This window comes from Antrostomus carolinensis, unplaced genomic scaffold, assembly GCF_000700745.2.
Source record: "Antrostomus carolinensis isolate BGI_N321 unplaced genomic scaffold, ASM70074v2 scaffold34450, whole genome shotgun sequence".
Lineage (NCBI taxonomy): Eukaryota > Metazoa > Chordata > Aves > Caprimulgiformes > Caprimulgidae > Antrostomus > Antrostomus carolinensis.
In genome coordinates, this window is record NW_010289690.1 from 3,868 (window position 1) to 13,278 (window position 9,411).

Below are 9,411 nucleotides of genomic sequence, written 5' to 3' on the forward strand. Positions count from 1 at the left end.
AAGCTTCGCTTGTGGCTGGCACAGACCCTCAGAGTTCCACTGTGGTGATTTGGCAGTGGCTCTGCACAGGGAGCTGGGACTGGGAGAGAGCGGAGGCTCCTCTTGGTGGGAACTAGAAATAACTGCTCAGTCTGGAAGCAGAGGTGGAGCATGACCAACGGAGAGGTGCCGGCTCTGGCTGGGAGCACAGAGCTGCACCCCGGCTGCTGGCTGTGTTCAGCCTCAGATGAAGGTCCCTTCCAACCCAAACCATTATTCTATGATTCTGTGATGGGGTGATGGGCTCCTCTGGGGCATTTACCACAGCTATTACTACTGTTCTTAACCCTTGGAGCAGGATGAGGCTAGCCTGCTGCTGTGCTCCCTGGGGAGAGGGTGTATATCAGCTCCTGCCTGAAATGGGAGCACTGGGAGATGGGGTGGTTGAGCTCAAGGACGAGGAGTTGGTTCCAAGAGATACACAGGCATGCTGACCCAGATCACTGGCTGTTATGAAAGGGGCTGACAGTGGTAGAGAGGGGTGGTGAGGAGCTGGTTCTGCTCACCCTCTGTACCCCTCACAAGTGGTGGGGGATGCGACCCTGCCCTCATATTGATACCTGGGTGGTGAGGGGCAACATTTTGCCGTAATGCTGCACTGTCTGATGCAGATGAAGCTGCTCCCGCTGCGGCAGAAGAAGGCCCATGTGATGGAGATCCAGCTGAATGGTGGGACAGTGGCTGACAAGGTTGACTGGGTCCGTGAGAGGCTGGAGAAGCAGGTCTCCGTGCACAGTGTCTTCAGCCAGAACGAGATGATCGATGTCATTGGCGTGACCAAGGGGCATGGGATGAAAGGTACAGAGTAAGGAGACCCCTGCCAGGGGCTTGGTTCTGTCCTCCTCACATGACAGTGCCCATAAGGTAGTGTTGAGGGGGGAGGGTGTCTCAGCCATGCTGAGAACCCACCGACTTACTGCACAGGGAGTAGCAAAGACCCTCTTGACCTCAACCACAACACGCAGATCCTCTGTAGCAGAGCTTGGTTCCCTTAATCTCAGTAAAGCTTGCGTTGTCTGCTGTGCCCAGAGTCCTCCCAGGAGGCTCAGAGGCACCGTGAGTACGTAAAGCCATGGCACTCCTCACAAACCCCATGTGTGTGGAGCTGTGGGTGTTTCTGTGCGTGGATGTGCTCGGCAGGAACGTATCACAGCCTGATCAGATCCATGGGAAGTGAGAACAATTCTGATCTCTGGACTCTCATGGTGGTGACAGTTCTTGGTCTTCTTCCAACATGGTGTCTTCTGAGAACTTGAGAAAAATGATGAGACTTTCCCCTCCCCAGCACTCAGACACCAGCTCTGAATCTCCCTGGTGTCCTCACCACCCTGTCTGGTCACACTTCCAGGGGTGACGAGCCGTTGGCACACTAAGAAGCTCCCCAGGAAGACACACAAGGGCTTGCGCAAAGTCGCCTGCATCGGAGCCTGGCACCCGGCCCGGGTTGGCTACTCCATAGCTCGGGCTGGCCAGAAGGGCTACCACCACCGCACGGAGCTCAACAAGAAGGTATGGCCCAGGTGGGCTTCCTCAGAGCACCACTGCACCTTCCTCCCTCCCTCCCTCCCTCGCTCCCACCATCCTTCTTTGCACAGTGGCCTCTGTTCCCCCAGCTTCTCAGGTGTTTCCCTAGAGATCTGCAGTGCTGCTGTTCTCCGTGTCTTTCCTGGTGTGTGTTCCCTGCTTGAGGGACACATCACAGGGGACACATCTTGGTAAAGCTCTCATTGTCCCTGTGACACCTCTCACCGAGGCGCTGGGAAAGTCACCATCTCCATTTCCTTTCCATCCCCAGATTTACCGCATTGGCCACGGGATCCACGTGGAGGATGGCAAAGTGGTGAGGAACAATGCCTCGACGCACTATGACATCACCGAGAAGACCATTACTCCTCTGGTAAGGGCTGAGGGGGTAACAGGGCTGTGACTGGCCCTGGCTACAGGAATCTGAGCCAAGAAAGTAATTCCTTGGCTGGAGAGAGCGTTGTAGGAAATGATTTGAAGGAAATTCACTGAAAGAAATGGAGTGATTCCTTTCCTCATGTTTTGGGCATGGAAAACCATCTCTGTGAGGTGCTTTTTTAGGTCTGTTAGTAGACCCCAAACATTTAACTTTCAGCTGATAACTTGAGCAGGAGCTGAGAACTTTGTTTAAAAAGAAAACAAAAAGTATAAATTACATTAAAAATCTGACACTTAACAGATAAATGTTTGTTACTTGGATTTAATATTCACTTTTGTTTATTAAAAACTGTGAACTCGGGAGGCTAGCCAGCTCTGTTCACCCACATCCTCCAGGGAAGGGAGCAGTGTTGCTGGTTCCCCAGCTCTCAGGGTTCTCCTTAGCTGGGATCATGCCCTCAGTGTGGCTGATGTGCTCTGATGGTCCTGAGCAGGCAACCTGAAAGGTGCAGAGTGCTGTTGGCTATAAGGACTGTCGGTCACTACCTTCTCCTTCCCTAGAAGATGCTGCCTGTGCACATGTCTGCTCCCATCCAGCTCTCCAACCTGCCAACCTTCTCTCTGCCTCTCCCCACAGGGTGGCTTTCCTCACTATGGTGAGGTCAACAACGATTTCCTCATGCTGAAGGGCTGCGTTGTGGGCACGAAGAAGCGTGTCCTCACCCTCCGTAAGGTGAGAGCACAGCCAGGGCTCGACAGGGACGGGCTGTAGCTCTCCACAAACAGATTCACTGCGTGGAGACTGTGGAGAATGCCACTGCCTCCACATGTTGGGCAGGGAGAATGGTCGGGTGCTTGTTGGAGAGGGCAGGTAGCACATGAACAAGGTGCTCAGGGAGAACACTCGCAGTTAGGTTGGTTGGTTGTGGCGGTGTGCAGTCAGATCTCCTCTCTCTCTGGAGACAGAAGCTGCGAGCCTGTGTGGTTGTGATGGGAAACCTTGGCCGTAAGCAGACTGTGAGGAAATGAAATGCTGAGTGAAGAGCAGGCTCCTTTCAGAGCTGCTCTGCAACCCAAGGCATCACCTGCCACTTGAGCAGCGGGGTGTTTCTCTGAGAAGGCAGATTTTCCTGGAGATATTTGTCTCATGGGTGCACCTAGGACATTTCAACCCTGCTTCCACCAGAGCAGACGTCCAGATTTTCTGTAACCATAAACCTGATGCATTGTGACTCTTCTTTTCCAGTCCCTTCTGGTGCACACAAGCCGCCGGGCTCTGGAAGCAGTTGAACTTAAATTCATTGATACCACGTCCAAGTTTGGCCACGGCTGCTTCCAAACAGCTCAGGAGAAGCGAGCTTTCATGGTGAGTTACACTCTGCTCCAGCTCCACTTCCTGGGCCGTGCTCACAGCTGGGGCTAAAGCAACTGACTGACTCCCAACCAAACATCTGCTTCTCAATATAACAACAGCCAAATGAGTGATGGGGACTGTCTTGTGTAAAAGACAGGCAGGAATTCAATTCACACAGCAGATATTCTGCTAAGGAAGAACATGATGGTTGTGTGAGTGATCCAAGACAACCCAACTAGCAAATAATATACCAGATGGCCAACCAGTTTCCATTCACCACAGGATGTTTTAAACAAGCAGTTAATTTGGCAGGCAGTGCCTTGCACATATGGTCCCTTTCACCTGTAATCGTGCACTTCTTTGATTGTTTGGAGTGATTTATAACTTAAATGTTTTAAAAGGAAAAGGTTGGGTCAAACTCAGACACAAATTTGCCATATTTTTGTCAGGAAGCTTACAAAAAGGCCAAGCAGTATATTTTTCTTAAATCTAGGAGGGGGGAAATAAATAAATAAACCCCAAACAAACAGTTTCTTTAATAGATTTGCAACCTACACCAGGCTGGTGCATAAATTGAGGAAGTGTTGAGTAAGCCAGGCCTTCAGCCAGCAGAAATGAAAGAAACGACTGCCTGGACACCACGCAGATGTCAACTGTGTCTGGATCTGGCCTGTCAGCTAGAAATGCCACGTGGAGCTGGCTAAGCCTCCTTAGCCCCGGGCAGGGGGATTGGCTGTGCAGCCTTTGCAGAGCTCTTTAGAGGTTAAGCTGTTTTCCTTTATCTCAGTGTTAGGAGCTTGTTCTGTGTTCTGCTCCTGCTGGCGCTGCAAGTCCTGAGCAGCTGTGACGTGGATCTTAGTGACAGGAGGTGGTTTTACCTGCTTGCAGATGTTTTCTTTGCCATTTTCTACTGTGGGGTGAGAGTTTTATAGAATCATCGAGTGTTGTGAGCTGGAAGGGACCCACAAGGATCATGGAGTCCAACTCCTGTCCCTGCACAGGACAAGCCCAACATTCACACCATGTCCCTCAGGGCCTTGGCCAAATGCTGCTGGAATCTTGTCAGGCTTGGTGCCATGAGCACCTCCCTGGGGAGCCTGTTCCAGTGCTCCACCACCCTCTGCCTCAAGAACCTTTTCCTCATGGCCAACCTCCCCCTCCCCTGCCACATCTTCCTGCCATTCCCTCTGCTCCTGGCATTGGTTGGTGGCCAGAGAGAAGAGATCAGCGCCTGCCCCTCCTCTGCCCCTTGGGAGGAAGTTCTAGACCCCCATGAGATCTCCTCTCAGTCTCCTCTTCTCCAGGCTGAACAAACCAAGTGACTTCAGCCTCTCCTCACACCCTTCTCCTCTAAACCCTTCTCCAGTGTTGTGTCCCTCCTCTGGACACTCTCCAGCAGCTTTAGCTCATTTTTCTCCTGTGGTGCCCAAACTGCCCCCAGTGCTGGAGGTGAGGCCACACCAGTGTGGAGTTGTGTTACCCCATGTACACTGTGGTAGAGCTTTATGCTTGGCTGGGAGTAGAGGCACATAAGTCATTCTTGCAACCTGCTCCCGCAGGACTTCTTTGGTCAGGGACAACCCCATTTCTTAGCAGGTGGAAACCCCCCAGGTTCTCTTGAGTTGGCTGATGAGAATCTGTGCCTTTGGCTGTGGGAGGTGCTGCCTTCTCCAGGGCTTGTACAGAAGCTTGGCAGCCGCTCCACCACACTGAGCTCCTGGTAGCATTCATCAGCACAATTACTGCTCCCCTCCTCATCCCCTGACTGCAGGCCAGCCCTCCTGGCTGGGAGCAGGTCACTCATTGCTGCTCTGGCTGTTTTTGTGCTGTTCAGATGGACAAACCCTTTGTGCAAGAGCCGTGACGTTCCACTCCTGATCCCTGCAGGGCTCAGGAAGTCCTGGGGTGGCCGGTAAATGATGGCACAGAGCTGGGGAGCAGAGACCAGGAGCAGCTTTGCACAACAGAAAGGGGCCAGAGCTGCAGTTCTGCTCCCCACAGCTCAGATGCAGCCTTGTAGGCCAGGTTTGTCTGCCACTAACGCTGAGAGCTCTCCTCTCTGCTCTCTTCCAGGGTCCTCAGAAGAAACACCTGGTGAAAGGGAAGCCAGGAGCACAGGAAGAGCTGTAAGGACTGAGACAGCAAAGCTGCCTAACTGGGCACCTTCAATAAAGAGGCTTCAAGCCACACCTGCTGCCTGTCTTCCTTCTGTTTGGGTGTCTGGCTGGTATTCAGTGTGCCTGTGGGCAGCAGTGTGTGTCCTCAAGGTTCCTCAGCAGGTGGGGATGGGACACTTGAGACTGGTCCATATGGACAGGGACTAACTGGGACAGTCAAGTGGCTGCTCTGTCCTCTGAATCCTCCCTTTCCTTTGCCCAGTGAATTTTTTTCTCACTGCCTGTATTGACCCAAACCACGGTGAAGACCCCTCTTCCTCTTCCAGAGGAGAGCAAAGCAGGTACTGACACTTCTGCCCCAGTTTCTACTGGGAATGCCCTGGGAATTCCACAGGGTCTCCCCATTACCTGCCTCTGCCCAGTCTCTCTGGGTATCAGTGCCCTTGCAGTCTCTCTCACACACACCCAGGCACTCCACTTGCTGAGCTGCAGGTATGACCCGTGAACTCCTCTCTGCACAAGGCCCCACGATCCCGGCCGGCATCCTCAGTGGATGTGGGAATTTGAGCACAACAAGCTGGTCAGACTGGGCAGGGGTGGATTTATTCTGATTTTGGACTCATTTCCCACCCATGTTTTCCTTGCAGTCCAGCTGCCTGCAGGGCGGGTGTGATGTATCTTGGAGCTGTGATGTCTTGGATCAGCGGTGATCACAGCTCCTTCAGTGCAGAACGAGTCTGGGCATCCTGCACCCTCTTTGGGAACCAGACAGTGGAAAGCTCAGCCCTCCACTGGTCCAGAGCTGCCCCCTTGGCCAGGAGTCCTGGCAACCTGGTAGGAGCTGCGTGAAGGTCTTGGGTCTCCAGCAAACCCCTTGCCCTGGGGTCTGGTTCTGTTCTGAATGTAGAGGAGCAGAGGCTCATCTACAAAAGCGCTGAGGATGAGATGAACCAAGAAGCTCAGACCCTATGGCATAGCCCTGGATGCAGTCAGTGGCCAAGCCCTGGCTGTCTCCGTGTCCCAGCGAGGTCCCTGAGCTCTGTGCAGTGTCCCTGCCCTGCTCCTGGGGCTGTGCTTCAGAGCCTTTTCTCTCCCTTGGCTGGTGGTGGGTCTCTAGGAAGTCCTCCAGTGGGTGGCTGAGGATCCAGGCCAGAGCGCATGATGGGAATGATGAGATCATCCATGTTTGGCATCACCAAAATTTTCTGAAAAGAAGAATCCAGAAAAACAAGTAAGTAATTTTAAAGGTCACTCACTGTCTGATCAGTGACACATCTGCTGGGAAGTGGCCTTGGAGGAGCCACAAGAGCTTGGGTCAGAGACTGGGGCTGTGAACAGAAGGTCCTGGGCTCCTGTCCCCTCAGCAGCTGACCGTGCCTGGCCCTAGAGGATTGTCCAGGATAGAGCTCTGGATATCTCAGGGTGGGGACAAGCAGGAGCAGTTTTTCTTTGCCCTGCTGACCTGTGTGTACAGCTTCAAGGCTGGTCACGGCAGAGGACAGGGACCAGCTCTGTGAAGCCATTCAAATGGGCAACTCTTTGTGGGGATTTGGGTATCTAAATACCTGTGGGGACATTTCTGCTCTTTGACCACAGGTCTCAAAGGTGAGAGGCTGGAAACAAACCAGTGGGTACCGTGTGATGGTATCTCCCACACATCCCAAAGCCAGAGTGGATGGGTGCCTTCAGCCCTTCTGGGTGGTGTCTGCTTGGGACTTGGTGACCCTCCTAATCCCCCTGGTTGGGGCAGGGCTGCATGTGCTGGGAGGAAACTACTTCTCCTCAAGCACTTCAGTGTTCAGAGCACCAGCCCTTGGAGCTGGTTACTTTGGTTGTGTTTCTAGACTGTCCAAAGCTGGACAGACCAGATCAGATGTTGGCTTTTTGTAGAGATCACCCTGATCCAAACTGAGGTCTGATTATCCCTAATGGCAGCAATGCCCATGATGCTTCAGCAGGGTTTGTTGAGCCCTTTAACAACACACCAGGCACCTGAAATTCATGCTGCAGCTTCTTCTCGATCCACTCGGTGACGTGGAGGAACGTCACCTCCCGCTCGCCCAGCTTCGGGCGCACCTTCAGCTCCAGCTGGGGTGGGACTCTGAAGCTGTACCTGTGAGGAGAAAGGAAAGAGGCAGAAAGTATCATGTCCTGAATACGTGGCACAGCCCACGTGTCCCCACTGCTGGGTTTTAGGGACCTGCCTCCTGGGAGGAGGTGGCTGGGTTGCAGTAGGAGCTCTGGGTCCCCAGATCCTGTCTTGGCCTGGATGGAGACCAGGAGAAATGAGTCTGAGGGCTTGGAATTCCCTTTGGGAGAACAGCCCTGGCTTGCTGGTGCCTCAGATAGACCCAAAGCCCCAGAGCTGGCTCCTTGGCCGAGCCACAGGGAGCAAGGGGAGCTGGAAGGAGGATGTGCGTGTGTCCCCATGTGGGAGGAAGGAGACCTGGTACCAGACACGGTCCGTTGGTGGTGGTGGGATGTTCACAGCCAAGGTGCCTGTCAGCTCCTGCACCTCCACCGTCAGCAGCAGCGGTGTGTTGGAAACCTCCTCGATCTTCTTTTTGATGAACTCGTTTTCAGTGGCTTTCTGGAAGTACTTGGACTTGGCGATCTTGTCCACAAAGCGCAGGATCTTGCGGCTCGTGCTGTGACCGCTGACGTGGCTAAAGCGAGGGGAGGGGCAGCTCAGCAGTGGGGTGAGACCCCCAGCCCCCCACCACAGCACCCCACAGTGACAGGAGTCCTCCGTGAAGGACTGTCACCATGGGCCAGGGTGCCTGTTTGCACCTTCCCATGGAAACTGGTCCCGAGTTCCTCCACAAAGCGCAGGATCTTGCGGCTCGTGCTGTGACCGCTGACGTGGCTAAAGCGAGGGGAGGGGCAGCTCAGCAGTGGGGTGAGACCCCCAGCCCCCCACCACAGCACCCCACAGTGACAGGAGTCCTCCGTGAAGGACTGTCACCATGGGCCAGGGTGCCTGTTTGCACCTTCCCATGGAAACTGGTCCCGAGTTCCTGCACCAGTGTAGCACCGTGTCCCCCCCAGCATCTCCCCATAGACCACACAGCACAGACCCCAAATATCCCCTTACCCCTCGGTGCCGGGCGGTGGGACCCGCTCCCCCAGGGCTCCTGTGGGCTCTGTGGTGGCAACATCATCCTCATCGGAGGAGCCGGCGCTGGATGACTCCGCATCGCTGTCTGCCAGCAGGATCAGCCGTGGCCTGGCCCTGCAAGCCCCAGGGAGCATCACGGGGTGCCCTGGGACCAGCACCCGCTCACCTCGCTTGGGCAGGGGGAGGAGATGATGAAACGCAGCCATATGCTGTATCCTTACCCCTCTCCACCTGCCTCTGCTGGGCTGCTCTCCTCTGCAGCGCTCTCCTTCCCCAGCTTGCAGAGGTTCATCTTTGTCTCGAGCGTCATCTGCAACGAGCCGCTGTAGGTGACCTCCATGTCCACCCAGAGCCCTGCCGGGGAGAGGGACGGGGCAAGCTCCTGTCAGCACCACAGGGGCCGAGGGCTGCTTGTCTGCTTGATGCCACCTCCCTGCTTTGGTGACAACAGCTGCCATGGAGCCCGCCCTGGGACAACAGCTGCCATGGAGCCAGCCCTGGGGTCTCTGCTGCTCTGCAGGGCTCTTACCTCGGTCATTGATGGTGGGGTTGGAGGCGCTGAGGACCGAGGGGATGGATGTGCCCATGTCCAGCTCCGTCAGTGTCAGCTCATTCATGAAATACGGGAGCTGATGGAGGGAAAGCACATGGGGATGGTCACCGCAGCCTGGCATCCACCGTGGGAGCTCAGGAACGAGACAGGGCTCCCCTGGGTGCTGTGATGCTCTTGTCTCTCACCTTGATCTTACTCAACTTCTTCTGGATCTTGTTGGACACTTGCTCAGCCCAGTATCGCTCCCGGAGGAAGTCCCAGAAGATGCGTCCCACCAGAGCGTTCATCCAGGCCATGCACACCTCGCTGCGCCCAGCCCCGTCCTCGC

The 9,411-nt window shown here is 54.8% G+C and overlaps 2 protein-coding genes across 2 annotated transcripts in view; one reads left to right on the top strand and one right to left on the bottom strand.

The window, feature by feature from the left end:
* LOC104527533 (60S ribosomal protein L3-like) overlaps positions 1 to 5,480 on the top strand; it is an 8,876-nt gene extending 3,396 nt beyond the window's left edge. The window contains exons 5-10 of the mRNA XM_010171277.1: positions 651 to 837; positions 1,388 to 1,548; positions 1,835 to 1,936; positions 2,579 to 2,674; positions 3,188 to 3,307; positions 5,369 to 5,480. Coding sequence (XP_010169579.1) covers positions 651 to 837; positions 1,388 to 1,548; positions 1,835 to 1,936; positions 2,579 to 2,674; positions 3,188 to 3,307; positions 5,369 to 5,425 — 723 coding nt within the window. The 3' untranslated portion in view covers positions 5,426 to 5,480. The remainder of the gene's footprint in view (positions 1 to 650; positions 838 to 1,387; positions 1,549 to 1,834; positions 1,937 to 2,578; positions 2,675 to 3,187; positions 3,308 to 5,368) is intronic.
* A 1,008-nt stretch (positions 5,481 to 6,488) lies between these two features.
* LOC104527542 (testis-expressed protein 2) overlaps positions 6,489 to 9,411 on the bottom strand; it is a gene marked incomplete at its 5' end in the record, with an annotated part of 4,431 nt that continues 1,508 nt past the window's right edge. Inside the window, 7 exons of the mRNA XM_029085835.1 lie at positions 6,489 to 6,617; positions 7,405 to 7,525; positions 7,866 to 8,078; positions 8,507 to 8,644; positions 8,752 to 8,884; positions 9,060 to 9,159; positions 9,269 to 9,411. Of these exons, the coding sequence (XP_028941668.1) occupies positions 6,489 to 6,617; positions 7,405 to 7,525; positions 7,866 to 8,078; positions 8,507 to 8,644; positions 8,752 to 8,884; positions 9,060 to 9,159; positions 9,269 to 9,411 (977 nt within the window). The remainder of the gene's footprint in view (positions 6,618 to 7,404; positions 7,526 to 7,865; positions 8,079 to 8,506; positions 8,645 to 8,751; positions 8,885 to 9,059; positions 9,160 to 9,268) is intronic.